Source organism: Poecilia reticulata, chromosome 19 (genome assembly GCF_904066995.2).
Source record: "Poecilia reticulata chromosome 19, P_reticulata-male-v2, whole genome shotgun sequence".
Classification (NCBI taxonomy): domain Eukaryota; kingdom Metazoa; phylum Chordata; class Actinopteri; order Cyprinodontiformes; family Poeciliidae; genus Poecilia; species Poecilia reticulata.
In genome coordinates, this window is record NC_088848.1 from 21,772,221 (window position 1) to 21,787,307 (window position 15,087).

General features: G+C 40.8%; 1 protein-coding gene and 1 long non-coding RNA gene across 3 annotated transcripts; one reads left to right on the top strand and one right to left on the bottom strand.

Annotated features, from left to right (window-relative positions):
- Positions 1-23: 23 nt before the first annotated feature.
- Positions 24-15,024, top strand: vps35l (VPS35 endosomal protein sorting factor like). 2 transcript variants are annotated; one of them, XM_008437909.3, is made up of 30 exons: positions 24-132; positions 458-557; positions 642-818; positions 923-1,042; positions 1,159-1,183; positions 1,325-1,404; positions 1,501-1,629; positions 1,705-1,789; positions 1,872-1,928; positions 3,362-3,458; positions 3,633-3,680; positions 3,754-3,847; positions 3,925-4,125; positions 4,212-4,258; positions 5,529-5,640; positions 5,790-5,906; positions 6,010-6,063; positions 10,034-10,114; positions 10,202-10,264; positions 10,349-10,434; positions 10,550-10,630; positions 11,153-11,216; positions 11,906-12,004; positions 12,082-12,159; positions 12,247-12,361; positions 13,063-13,202; positions 13,293-13,458; positions 13,566-13,684; positions 14,282-14,431; positions 14,559-15,024. In XM_008437909.3, the coding sequence occupies exons 1-30, from the start codon at positions 116-118 to the stop codon at positions 14,655-14,657; spliced, it is 2,901 nt and encodes a 966-aa protein (XP_008436131.2). In that variant the 5' UTR covers positions 24-115; the 3' UTR covers positions 14,658-15,024. The 2 variants fall into 2 exon arrangements, with proteins under 2 accessions (XP_008436131.2, XP_081456868.1); XM_081600742.1 differs by lacking the exons at positions 24-132; positions 458-557 and having other exon boundaries at positions 735-818; positions 906-1,042.
- Positions 6,843-8,528, bottom strand: LOC145549191 (uncharacterized). The gene is made up of 3 exons (XR_014085162.1): positions 8,026-8,528; positions 7,420-7,534; positions 6,843-7,325 (listed from the first exon to the last, which is right to left on the bottom strand). It is a non-coding gene; the product is annotated as an uncharacterized LOC145549191 (long non-coding RNA).
- Positions 15,025-15,087: the final 63 nt, after the last annotated feature.

The window sequence follows — 15,087 nt, forward strand, 5'->3', positions numbered from 1 at the left end:
AGTAGCAACAATAACAATGACATCAGCGCTAAATTTAAAGATAAAAAAACCACCTCGTCACCAAATTACAGCCTGAACCAGGAAGTCCAGAAGTGTCATGTGATATGAAAAAAAAATGGCTTCGGTGCAATGGTAAGATGCTTTTTCTCATTCTAAAACATGTAGCTATGAAACCCGAACTGTTAAACTAGCCATGTATTTTTAATATGCGACGTTTAAGTACGCATATATTGCATTTAACTTGTAGCTGTGTATTTTTAACCGTTTTTTCTACAGTTTTTAGCTGGTATTTGCTACACTAAGCTAAAGCCATAAAATAACAGCCACTAAACTTGTACACACTTTATTTATTTATTATTAAAGTTGATAGTTTAAAGCAGGACTAAATAAGTAACCGTTGTGTGCTTGAATTGTAGTTAGGTTTTATGAATACATCTCCTGCTTGTTGTGCCAACAGGCGCTCTCGTGGGCGAAACTATGAGGCAGAGCTGCAGAGGTGTCATCCTGAGGGACTTCCTGTCGAGTTCGGAGACTACCATCCCCTCAAGCCTATCATGGTATCACCTGCCTCCTGTTGTCCAGCCTCTGTGTGAAACCTGCTGACCCGATTCACAAAATGACCCCTCTCTGTTTCCGTCCAGGTCACAGACACAAAGACCCGCCGTGGAGCTCGCAAAGGCAGCACCTCCTCATCTTCCTCCTCCTCCTCCTCAGCACCCGTGGACCCCCTCAGCTCCATGCTGGACGGGACAGACCCCCTGTCCATGTTTGCCGCCACCGAGACGTCGGCTCCCGCATCACACAGCAGTTCCGTGGGGGTCAGTTCACCAGCTGACCCTGCAGGAGAAAAACGAAGAGAGGGGACGGGTGGGGAAGGAAGGTTTTAATTTTTTTCTTTTAAACAGACATGTTGTGCTTCCAGGATCTCGGGAGGAAGAGGAGGGTGAAGGAGGAAGAGGCGCTCGGAGCCGATTTTGAGCCCTGGTCAACAAAACGAGGAGAAATCCTGGCCAGGTTTACCACCACTGAAAAACTGTCCATTGTGAGTCTGACATTTTCAGACATGATCGCATGTAGAAGCTTATTGGACGTTGTCACACACTGCCACGGCAACGGTTTAGGGTTAAAACCTAAAGGTTTCTGTGTTTCTCTTTACAGAATCTCTGTATGGGCTCTGACGGAGGTAAGACCACTTGTTTTGGATCTAGTTATTCTATTTATTTTTTTCTCATATTATTATACTTGTTATTCATTTAAATTGAATGAGTGTGTAAACAGGTGTCCCATTTCAGTAAAGAACTGACAAATCCGTTTTGTCCACCAGGAAAAGCTCCCAATCCAGGATCGTCGGCCGTTTCAGAGAAAGTCCGCACTCGCCTGGAGGAGCTGGACGATTTGGAGGAGGCACGTCGCTTGTTAACGCTTGTTAACTACATGTTAACGATCGGCGCTGGGTTGGAGCAGGTGTGTGACAGCTTGGTGTGTGTGTGTGTGTTACAGGGTTCCCACAGGGAGCTCCTCAACCTCTCCCAGCAGGATTACGCCAACCGCATCGAGGAGCTCAACCAGTCCCTGAAGGAGGCCTGGTCATCCGACCAGAAGGTCAAAGCCCTGAAGATCGTCATCCAGGTAACAACACACACATACACACACTCATCCTTCCTCTTCGGGGTCAAACACACTGACCTGCGAGATACGTTCCAGTGCTCCAAACTTCTGTCCGACACGTCTGTGATCCAGTTCTACCCCAGCAAGTTCGTCCTCATCACCGACATCCTCGACACTTTCGGTGCGTTCACTTCCTGTCAGCTCCTGCTGCTGTTGCTGTTGTCAAGATGTTACATCATGTTGTTTGTGTGTGTGTGTTGTAGGCCGTCTGGTGTATGACAGGATCTGGACCATGTGTTCAGACCCCAGACCTCTGCCAGGTAAGTCTGGACATGTTTCCATTTCTGTCACATTAAAGCCTCCAACTTCAGTTTACTACACTGGGGTTTTATACTCTGGATCAGGGGTGCCCAATATGTCGATTGCGATCGACCGGTCGATCGCGGAAAGGTTTTGAGTTGCTCTCGGCAGGTGACAAACTGAACGCTGCCAGGACGCTGAGACCAGCACTTTCTCTTCTGACGGGCTTATCAAAAATATTCACTAAGATCCTAAACATTTGTAGCTTCATTAAAAAAAGAATAATTATAAAAAGTCAACGAAACATATTACAATTAATCATCTCAGTAATTATTGTTTCAACAAGGTGTTGCGCAATGCAGTGCGTTTTGGTTCCATTAACAAAAAAAAGAGGAAAAAAAGGCGACTCAAAGACCGACTGACGAGCAGAGCAGGAGTTTAAATTAGCTACTCAACCACCGCTGTGTTCATGAGAGGCTTATTAATAATCGAGAAATAAATATCAAGCCTGGAAACCTGATATCGTAACGGACTGAACGTTGTGTTTTTAATGTAGCCTAATCTTTGCTCGGCTTGCGGGGCACAGGCGGTTGCCACGGCAACGGGTGTCGGTCACGACAGAGAGAGAGAGTAAAAAGGTAGGAGTGGTTTTGAGTTGATTGTCTTTTCGGGTTGTTTTACCTTTGTTTACCTTTGTTGTGGCTCATTACACCTGCTGTCGTTTCTGAACGTTCAATAAACGACAAAATTGGACTAATTACCTCGTTTGTTTGTGAGCATACGTCACAACAAACATCAGATAGGACAAATATATTTCATTAAGTTTTAACAAATTCTACTGCAATAATTATGTGAAATTAAATTAATTATATCCCAACTTCAGAAGATTTGCCTTCACCTATACTAGGCTCGGTGTTTCTTCCTATCAGTCTGTATTTTCTTATATTGAGGTCATCAAACCAAATTTCAGATCTACCATGACTGACTGACACCTGCTGGCATCAGGTTTGCAACCAGCTTCTGACTGAGAAACCAGTAACCATCTCCCAGTGTCAGAATCTCACTGAGGAAGGAACTGCATTAGGTTTTCTGTCACTTTATTATTTCTGCTATAACTGATTTATATTCACATATAAAATAAGTCAATAGAGTTTAATTTGCTATTTTTATGTCTTTGTGTCATGAGGTAGATCTCATGCGGCTGGTGAGAGAAAAAGTCAATCTTGCTCTCAAAAAGTTTGGGCACCCCTGCTCTGGATCAATATGAATTAGAATCCTAAAAGTGTGGCATGCCTCTGAATTCAGAACCCTTTACGTTGATGGCACTAAATGAAATCTAGAGCCTCAGTGGGTAAAGTCAGGGAGTCTCTCCCTCTCACGTTCTCTCTCTTTCTCTCTCTCTGTCTCTCTCTTTTTCTCTCTCTCTCTCTCTGCCTATCCCTCTCTCTCTCAGACTCCTTCACAGTAGAAGATGTGAATGACACGGCGAAGGAGACGTGCCTCAACTGGTTCTTCAAGATCGCCTCCATTAGGGAGCTGCTGCCCCGACTGTATCCACCAACAGCTGTTTGAATTCTTTAACCAAAGCTCTGAGTGAGGGTGGAAGAGTTCCTGTGTGGGGTTTGAGGACAGATGTGCAGAAGGTTCCACATCTGGGCTTATGTAACGGTTGTGTTGGGTCAGCGTTTGGAAGCTGAAGTTGACTCTTTAACCTCTGACCTCAGATATGTGGAAGCTGCTATCCTCAAGTGCAACCGTTTCCTCAGCAAGTCGTAAGTCTCCTCCAACACCGTTTTCCTTTCTGAGAACCGTCCGCAAACTGCCTCACGGTTCACCTCTTTGTAGAGGAATCCAGGAGACCCTTCCCCGGCTGACCGCCATGATCCGTGGGATGGGAGACCCTCTGGTTGCCGCCTACGCCAGAGCTTACCTCTGCAGGGTGAGTCACCCTCTCCTCCTCCTCCTCCTCCCCCGGCCGTCCTGTGGCTCAGACCTGACGCCCCTTCCGATCCCCAGGTGGGCATGGAGGTGGCGCCCCACCTGAAGGAGAGTCTGAACGCCAACGTCTTCGACTTGCTCGCCACCTTCAGGCAGATCAGCGGTGACAGTGTCCAGAAGCAGCTGCACTTGCAGAAGGTGGAGGTTCCGGCGTACCTGACGCTCTACTCGCCCGCCATCAACTGGATCCTGCAGTGCGTCGCGTACAGAGCTCCGGAGGTAAACGCCTGTCCGCTGGCCTCAGCCCAAACGGGCATCAGCTGAATGAAAGTCTAACTGTTATCCCATTGCTGTTTCAACATCAGCCACTTCTCACAGAGATGATGGAGAGATGCAAGATGATGGCAAATAAGTAAGTAGACCGAGCAGAAAGGGGCGGGACATTGTGGACTTAGAGTTTCATCATGATGATGTTTTGTGGTACTATTGTGATAATGATAAAAGTAACAATAAAAACTATCTGCTCTTCCAAAACACATGTGTGATTTGCATCACTAAAACTGCACACAGTAAAGAATTTAATCATATTTTCATATGTATTGATAGCAGCTGCGCTTTAATTACAGGTCGGTGCAAAACTTTGTCGATATTCCGCTAATGTAAAAAAAAAAAAAATACAATTTCACAATTTTTGTGCTTCCATTAAATAATAAACGCAATTAAAATCACATGTGAATAAGTTTGTTCGCATAATAAGTTATTAAAAAACATGCCACTTCATTATCCTCCAACTACTTCCTGTCTTCTTCTTCATGGTTTGAGCCAACATCCGGTTGTGGAACATATGACTCGTGTGATGTGAACAAAGGGTTTCAATTGCAATTTTGCGAAGTTAACCCATTTTGATACGACCATAAATCCACCTCACCCTAGCGCCAAAACGCTTTTAACAAAACAAGAGTTTTTTCAATATCATCAATGGAAACGCAGCTACTGTTATTGAACAAAGATTGGAGAAAATAGTAAAGCTAACAAGTAAAGCTAAGCTTTATTGGAGTCTTAAACATCATCAATTAAAATAAAGATTAAGATAAATCTAAATTCTTATGAAATGAAATGTGTCACGATAAATGATAATTAATTACTGCCCATCCTTATTAGCAGGAAATAGTCTGCCGTGGCGCCCCCTAAAGGGAGAGAAAAACACATCCATCCATTAATCCATTTTCTTACACCCTTGTCCCTCAGTGGGGTCGGGAGGGTTGCTGGTGCCCATCTCCAGCTAACGTTCCGGGCAAGAGACGGGGTCACCCTGGACAGGTCGCCAGTCTGTCGCAGGGCGAGAAAAACACATATAAAAGCATAAACCTGCCTCAAGGCAATTTTTGAAAATCTTCATCCAAAGTGGGCGGTGCCAAGAGACCTTGAGAGGCGTGGCCAAGCGTGGACGTTAAGGAGGGGTGTGGTCAGTTGCAGTTGCTAGCGTTAAATCAAAAGAGGGCAGCACTGAGACAGTTTCAGGCCAAATATTGCAGATTTAAACAAATTTACACAAAAATCTCACAATTTGCACAGCAAATAATTTATACAGTTTATGTGTGGAAAAACTGTCTATTTAGAGTTCAGTTGCTCCAGCTGTATCTCACTTATTTCACTGTAAGTTTGTTGTTTTTTTCCCACAGTGCCTTGCTTCTCAACTCAATAATGAGAGCGTTCAGACCGGAGTTTGTTGCAACCAGAGCCACTGATTTCATTGGTATGATCAAAGACTGCGACGAGTCCGGCTTCCCAAAGGTCAGAGGGCGCAAATGGTTGGACTATTCTAATCTGTTCTAGCCTCTTAAAGCAGCTAGAAACTTCAAAAAAATTGTTAAAAGTAGCTTCTTTTTTTTTCTCCTGTTAACGTTTTAATCTTGAAACAAAGTTTCATTTTGCCTCTGCAGCACCTGCTGTACGGCTCTCTGGGTCGCAGTCTGGCCTGCGCCGATCCGCCAGAGTCTGAGAGGCTGACCATCCTGAACGAAGCCTGGAAGGTCATCACCAAAGTCCGAAACCCTCAGGTTCTGCAACTTCTACACAGACAAAAAAAAAACCCCCACTTATACCAGTTACTTGTTCCAGATCATAACTCATTCATTTTATTTTATTTTGTTGTTTTTGTAGGATTACATGAACTGCGCTGAGATCTGGGTGGAGTTCACCTGCCGACACTTTGCTGTGAGTGAAACTGGCTTGGAAACTGGTGACCACTACTTTTCTTACACTGCAAAAAGTCCCCTTTCAAAAACAAGAAAAAAAGTACAAAAACAGGGTATAATTTTCTTAAAATAAGAAAATTATCTGCCAACAGAACAAGAAAATTTATCTTGTCAAGATTTTCTAAAACAAGAAAAATATCTTACCAAGATAAACCTACAATATCTTAAAATTAGTGTATTTTTACTTAAAACAAGCCAATTTTACTTATACGAGTAAGATATATTATCTTATTTTAAGAAAAATTATCTCAAGTAAAGAAAATGTTACTTGACACTGAATTTCTTAAAATAGCGTAAAATTTTCTTATTTTAAGACAAATGTTCTATGTATTAAGAAAATAAATCTCATATATTCTATTTGTATTAGTAAAATTGGCTTGTTTTAAGTACAAATACACTAATTTTAAGATATTTGTAGGTTTATCTTGGTTAGATATTTTTTCTTGTTTTGGAAAATCTTGACAAGATAAATTTTCTTGTTCTGTTGGCAGATAATTTTTCTTATTTTAAGAAAATTATACCCTATTTTTGTACTTTTTTTTCTTGTTTTTGAAAGGGGACTTTTTGCAGTGATATACCTAAATCTAGTTTATTTTTATTGTTGCATAGGATTAAAATATATATTTTGTCACAGCTTTACTCAAGGTTCTTATGCTAAGACAAAAATCCAAAAATTGATCCTGTGAATACTGGAACAAGAGATGTTATTGGCTTGCTGAAATGAAGACATGAGTTCAATTACTTTTAACATCTTTATTACGTTTAAGTTTCACATAAACACAATAAAACATGACTACTGGTCAGAATTTTAAGTCTGGATGGGCATCTGATTCTGAAACAATCCTGTAAAATGACAGAACAATGACGATCTGACACATCTGCTGCACTAAGAGTCAAGCAAACCAAATTGTCCAAAGCAAAAAAAAATCTTGGGATTAGATGTCAACAATAGGAGCTTCCCCCGCAATGAACTTCTTCCAGTAAGCCATAGCCTTTTATATGTGGAAGTCTTGCCTCAGTTACGGACGGCGTTCTCAAGACGTCTGTCAGCAGCACAGAGAGGAGTGGCCACAGACACACGGATGCTGAAAGGTGTAGTAGCTGTGATGTCCTCCTTTCAGAAGATCAGGGCAGGCATGGTTCCAATGGCCAGTAGAAAGTTGGTTTCACGATCACCACAGAGCTGAAAAGTGGTCTTGTTTGAAGTTGTTGGGTCATCTGCTAATTGGAGCACAGACAGAAAAACAGTCACAAAACAAACCACGTTTTAGGGACTAATCAGTGTAATGATGAATCAGTATCATGAATTTCTTACCTCAAGAATGTGAAGGATGCCGTCACTTGCAATTCCCAAAGTTTCTTGTAGATGGTGCAATACGTGATTGGAGATGTGTCTGGCATAGGCTTCACCATGGCAACAGTTTGGTTTACTTGAAAAATAAAACAAGTCTTATTTTAGTTTATGTGCTCAATTACAATATTACATGAATTCAAGATGGCAAGAAAGTTATTTTAATTAAATCAAACTAGGACTACTTAAATTCACAAATCAAAAATAGTGTTTAAAATATCCTGGTAACAGTGTGGAATATCTAACCTAGGCTTTTAGACTCATTGCATTTAAGTTTTTAAATTACAGCACATCAAACACCCTCAGTTAGTGAAATACTAGGCGGAATTGCTCTTTAACCATTTCCCGAATCAAAAGCTACGAATGAGAAGCCATATTAGCTATGTTAAAAAACGGAAGCTACCAAGACTCGTGTCGATATTTTTAAGCCACAGCTATTGTGGTTAATAACTGTTCAAAGCTCATATTCACAAGAGCGGCTCTTTAACCGCGGATGAAAATTGGCATATCACGACATGCTAACTAGCTTCAGTTAGCTTATCTTAGAAAGACAGACAACTTTAAACTTACCTCTCAGTACAGCAGCTGTAGGGTCTATACACGTAAAAAGTCCTCCATCTTCATTCATGTCCAACCGAGATTAGAGAATTTGCCAAAAGAAAATCTTATAAAAGTACAGTAGATAAAAGCTTAGTTAGGCTGTTACAACTGAATTAACCGTTAATCAGGGCAGTTAAATGATCTCTGGCGTTGCCGTTAGTGATGTGCGGATTGATACTGAAATATCGATTCTTCCGATACCAGAACTTAATTCTTTAAAATCTATTGTCAGATCCAAGGATCAATACTTTCAACACTTTAGTAATTTGAGATAATGTAGATTAACTAGAGTACGTTAAAAAGTAACTAAATTATTGAGATCTTGCCTAAATGAAACGTTGTTAATGGGAACTACTTTTTCTTCCGCCTGGTAAGTATGTAATGTGTAAGGACGTAATGCCCAAGCGCAGCGTGCTGCTGACGCTCACTCACTCAGAAATGAACATGCTGACAAGATTATAAAAAAAAGTGACATGAAGCTATTTCAGCTGTCATTTTATAGTAGTTTTAATAATTAAACAAGGATGTATTTAGTAGGGTTATTACTTTACTAATTTTCTTTTTTTTAGTTTGCAACTCCATTTTCATATGTTTTGTATATTTCTGCTGAATTAAAATAGCTTATAGTAAACGAGATTGTTCTCAATGTACTTCTGAGTTTAAAATGAGTGCATCAGAGTACATTGTGTTCTTTTTATGAAGCCAAGATATGGATTACATTTATTTTTTATTTAATTAAGAAACAAATTAATTGTCTTTTGCACAAAGTATGGGATCTGTATTGCCAATACCACCTTAAATTTTACTCTGTATTGGATCGGAAAGAAAATCTGTTGTATCGAACATTAATACTATCTCACTGACATTTTGGGCGCTTTCCCATGTGGATTGTATGATGTCATAAAAGGGGTTACAAACATGATGAATAAAATATTGTTCAAACTAATATTAGTAACTTATAAAGTAAGAATTTGAAATATAAACCAAAAGTTAAAATATTTATCATGACATTGAGCTAATCAATATTGTTGATTCTAATCTCATTGTGTGGAATACCAGCCATTTCAAATCACACATCAACAGAAATTTCATGACATGTCAGTAAGAGGTCCCACATCTTGCATCAAGAAGATCAGATTAAGGTCCACAGCAGACGGAAACATGCCAAGAATTATCTTGATATATAAACTGATATTGTTTCTGAAATTGTTGTGTTAAATGTCAATTGTTTAAATATTAAATTACAATTTCCTGTACACTCTGCCAACTTATACAAGAATATAAGTTCATGGGTTTTTTTAATTTTTCATTGACAATAACACAAAGGATTCCATTTGGACATAGTCTGTTTTAATTATCTGAATACATTTAATTAAGTATGTGATTTCACTTTCTGTGCTTGAAATAAGAAATTTTTACTTGTATAAAATAAGTTCTAGACTTGAAGTTTGATTGGTAAATATTGATATTCTAGATTCTAGCACATATTTACTCATAATAAGTAATATTTTCTTAACATTAAGCTTTTATATCTTACTGAGATAATTAAGTACAAAAACACTTAAAATAAGAAAAATATTCTTACATAAATCCCTCTTGGTGAGAAAAATTATCTTGTCAGAAAGAAAACAAGAAACATCTCCTTAATTTAAGATATTTAATCTTACTAAGATTTCAGTTTTTGCAGTGTATGAGGGAGTATCAGCGCTGTACTAAAAAAAACTAAACAATAAAAGCATAAAATTATGAGAATAAAGTCATAATAATGTCATTCGAGAAAGAAGTTGTACTGGAAGTCATACAAGAAAGAAGTTGTACAATAACAGTGGTATTAGAATAGTCGTATGAGAATAAAATTGTACGAGAAGAAAGTTATAAAAGACTTTTCTGGTATTATTTCAAAAATTCTCAGTACGACTTCTTGTAATTTAATTTAGTTTTGACATTTTGTTTTGTTTTGTTTGTTTCGTCCTGACAGAAACGGGAGGTCAACACGGTCCTGGCTGACATCATCAAACACATGACTCCTGACCGAGCGTTTGAGGAGGCGTACCCTCAGGTTAGCCCGATAACTCGACCGGCTACAATTTATTTATTTCTCTCTCTTCTTTGTAATCACTTCGGTGTGTTCTCGCTCTGCTGCCAGCTGCAGTCAGTGATCAGGAAGATCCTCACCTACTTCCACGACTTTTCCGTCCTCTTCTCCATGGTTAGTGGTCTGAAACACAAATCCAAACTGTTCCCTGGTCATCGTGTTTGACGTTCCCCCCCCCCCCCCTCCTCTGTCCCTCAGGAGCGCTTCCTGCCGTTCCTCGACATGTTCCAGAAGGACAGCGTGAGGGTGGAGGTCTGCAAATCCATCATGGAGGTTTTCATCAAGTAAGATGGAAAAAAAAACAAAAACGGATGAACCAGATAGGAAAGAGGAATTTAGTTGCTTCAGTCGACAAAGTGAATGGATTTTTCCCGATCTGTTGCATTTCTTTTCCTGTAGACACCAGCTGGAGCTCACCAGGGACCCGGTCATCCTCAACGCCATGCTGCACATCTGCAAAACCATGCACGACTCTGTTAAGTAGGTTATATGTTACCATCTAAACTTTAACATGTGTGTTTTTATTTTTACTGTTAATGTCGTTTTAACTATGTTATCAAAAAAGCTTAGCTAACTTATAGCCACAAGTATTGTGTCACCCATCCAATTAAGGCAAAAAGTTGTCGAAAGTCGGGTATTTTTATAACGTCAGTGATGTCAGCAGTAGTTTTCAGTACTATGAATGCTGGGAGATGGAGTTCGATCAGTCTGCTTTGAGAAAAATAGGGTTGACTTGACTGACCGGCACAACAGAACACGCTTTGGGTGAATTAGAGCAGAAAATGAGAGCCAGGCCTTCTCGTCCAACATCAGTGTCTGACCTTACAAATGGAACACCCTGATGTGTCACCTTTTGCACTCAAGTTCCCAAGTGTGCAAAGGGTGACACACCGGGGAACTTGGGTGATGAAGAACAATCACATTCATATTTGTGTGATGAATGCAAACAAAGAAATCCTTTTGGAAGTCACTCAGCAACGTCTGTTATCTTTTGCCTGGCAGCGCTCTCACGCTCGAAGATGAGAAAAGATCTTTGGCTCTGCTGATCATCAGCTTCATCCGCATGGTGAGACTTCAGTTTTATTTAATAAGAGTCATTTCACAAATAAGATTGTGTTTAGTAAATTAAATATGGATGAAAAATTCTGAATCCAAATTATGCTGGTTAGTAGAGAAGCACCGGTCTGACATTAATAACTGCATCACTCCTGATATTGAAAAGAACCCTCCATTGTGTATCGGTGACAATGTGCCTGAGCCATAAGATCAGATCTATTCAGTATAACTCTATGCTTTGTGCTTTGAGCGACATCATGCTTTATTATTTTTTTTACATTATATTTAAAATTCCCAATTGCAATTTCTGAACCATTTGAAAGGTTTTCAGTTTCAGAAAAACTGAATTTTCTTTTCAGTTTGTTTATTTTTTATTTTAAGTTGGCCGTTCTATACCTAATTTCACTGACTGAACAGATTAAAGTTGTTTTTTCATGTTTGACCAAGATTGTGAAGCTGTTGGTGTATTTAAGTGTGCTGTACTTACTGGTGCAGCGTTAGCAAATATATTTATAACTCAGTACATTTATGCTATGTGTTTAAAAAAAAAAAAAAGCATTTAAGTCAATTCAACACTGGTCTTCTGTATCGGATCGGGCCGATACTAAATCTCAGATACCGCTCCGATACGCTGCTTTATTATGGCTGCACTCCGTACTGCTAGTAATCTTGTCCTCTCCTTCTTGCCGTACTCTTCAGGTTTCCTTCGGCCGGGACTTCGAGCAGCAGCTGAGTTTCTGCGTGGAGGCCAGAGCCACCTTCTGCAACCTGGAGCCGGTCCTGGTGCAGCTCATCCACGTCAGTAAAGCGTCGGCGTCCTCGCCCGGCACATACTGACTCTTTGTCACACCGAGTGTGACCTTTGTTCTGTCCAGACGGTGAACCAGCTGGCCATGGAGACCCGCATGGTGATGAAAGGGAATCACTCCAGGAAGACAGCAGCGTTCGTCCGGGTACGGTTACCTCAAGATGGGTGGCTGTCCCTTTAAGTGGGAGGCTTCTCGCTCATTGGTCTCTGGTTTCTGTCGCCCGCTCTCCAGGCGTGTGCAGCCTACTGCTTCATCACCATCCCGTCTCTCAGCAGCATCTTCAGCCGCCTCCACCTCTACCTGCTGTCCGGTCAGGTCGCCTTGGCCAACCAGTGTCTCTCTCAGGGTGAGCACATCCTCCATTTTGGATTACAGCTCAACTTCTCCCAGTCTTCTGTTCTTCCTTTGACCTTCTGCACATTGTCATGCCGCAATCACAAACTTCAATACATTTTACTGAGATTTTATGTGATGAGCCAACACAAAGTCGTGCATATTCGCGAAGTGGATGGAAAACGATGCGAGATGTCACTTTTTTCTTTTGTTTTACCCCCAAAAATATTGCTGTGCATTGTGTAGGGATGCATGATATATCATACAGAGACCCCTGGGGGACATGGGGAAAGTTTTTTCTTTTGCCTTACCTCGCAAAACCTTTGTGTTTCCTTGCAATAAGCTATTTTGGTCTATTTATAAACATGAAAAAGAGTCTTTCATGTTCATAAATAGAAGTGTCATTAGGTAAATAATGACACTTTTAATGCATAGGTTGACACATTTAATGGACTTTTAATGCAGGTTTTAGTACAACTTTGCATTAAAAGTGTCATTATTTACAGAATGGCACTTCATGACAACATTCATAAAGACTCCTTCATGTTCATAACAGGTGTTATGTCATGTTTATGACAGGGTCATGTCAGTCTTATGCACACCCTATCAAATAAAGTGCTACCGATTTCAAATATTTTGACCTCATCGAAGCTCATTCGAAGCTGAAGGGGTGTGAAATGTTTTGGCCTCTGAATAAATGCCTCCATCTTCCAGCCGATGCGTTCCTGAAGGCAGCGGTCAGCGTCCTTCCTGAGGTTCCTCGCTCCATCAGCGTGGAGGGGAAGCTTCGCTCCTCCGAGAGCTTCCTGCTGGACTTCATCAACAACTTCTTGGCTACGCTGCTGGTTGTCCCGGTAACGCCCTGGTTTTTCTGACAACGCAACGAAATTTTAAGCATCCTGCAAAGGAGGGCCATGTAAAAACCCCCTTGCGTGTGCTTCCAGGACCACCCGGACCACGGTGTGCTGTACTTGGTCCGTGGGCTGCTCAACATGGTCCAGGATTATACCTGGGAGGACAACAGCGACGCCAAGGTGCGCGTTTACATCAGCGCCCTGCCACTGCTCGCCGCCATGAGTCAGGAAACTTATCTCTACTCCATTCCCAAAGGTAAAAGCACACACACACACACACACACACACGCGGGTGCAATGTTCTGAAATCATGGCGTGCACAATCAGCTGTTCCCTGGTTAGACTCTTTCTTGTGTTTCCTAGTGGACTCCAATGAGACGTTATATGGAGGAGACCCAAAGTTCGTATCAGAGATCAACAAGCTGTGTGAAACTTTGATCGGACAAATCTTGGACCATCTGAAGACGCTCACTCGCGATGAGGTCAGAACGCACAAGAGTCACTCACTTCCACTTTGATCTACTCACATTCTTTTTTTTAATTCTTCTAGTTTTTCATTGTGTAATAATGTTATTTCCTCATCACAAACATACCTGGGGTGTTGCTTTGATTCTTTAATGCATGTTTGAGAAATCCTTTAATCTCCTGTGGCAGCTAGGTCCACACCTGGGTGCGACTCCTCTAATCAGCTCCTTCAGACTAGCCAGCAGCAATTAGCAAACACTTTAGTTCATTACATGAGTTACTTCTCAGTGAAATGCTGATGGAAACAATATTAAAGGGTTAATAAAGAAGCCATGTTGTGATGACTTCCTGAAGGTGGAGTTTCAGAAAGAGCGGGAGCTTCTTAAAGAGACAGAGGCCTAATTTCAAAGCGTTAAATTATGAAGTCATATTTGGTATATATGGCATTTTTATGACAACTGAAGTTAACATGGTTACTTGACTGTGTTAGAAAATGCCACTACATGCCAGGAAATCACAATACTGCCCTGTTAAAGTTTATGAAGGTAACTTTTCAGAAGCATTTCATTCCTCTACTCATATCTTTCCCTGTTCTTCCCCTGGCCTCCTTGCAGCAGAGCGTGCGGCGTCAAAGCGCGTTGGCTTTCTCCCTCTTCGGGGTCCTGCTGGCCCACGGCGACCTGAGGAACAACAAGCTGAGTCAGCTGTCCATCAACCTGTGGAACCTGAGCCACAAGCACGGACACTGCGAGACGCGAATCTCTGTGGGTTAGCATTTTACAAACCGAGCGGCTCTCTGCCAGAAATTAATAGCTTCTGGATCCGTTAAAGTTGACTTAACTATGCACGTACTTTATTATGACTTTTCTTGTCCTTTTGTGTTTCCTCCAGATTCGGACTCTGGAGTCCATCAGACATCAGGCTCAGCGGCCTGACATGGCCCACCTGTCAGACACAATCCAGAGGCTTGCTCTGCAGTCCCGTACCTGAATGTTCTACTGTAAAATAGTTCATGAAACATATTCAAATTATTTCACTAATGTAAATAAAAAATCTGAACCACATGAAATTCAACTCTACTTACAGCAAACCAATACAGCTGTCACAACCACAAAGTATTACATTAGGCTCCCTTTATTCTGAAACCCCTGAATAATAGGAATATAATAGGAATGGAAAGAAAATGGATTGATTGTAAAATGTCAATGCACATTTTGTGTTGTGTTCATGTTACACTGCTCTACTACTAATTAGTCAATTTCTAGTTGTTAGTGGTTGGCACTGTTAATAGGTTCTGGAATTATTGTTTCTCTAATATTTAGGTTTTTATATTAAAATCGAAGTTATTCAACATGTATTTCAGCACAAGCTTTTTATTTTATTTACCTGTGCTGGTTACAATATAGTTCATTTAGTTCCA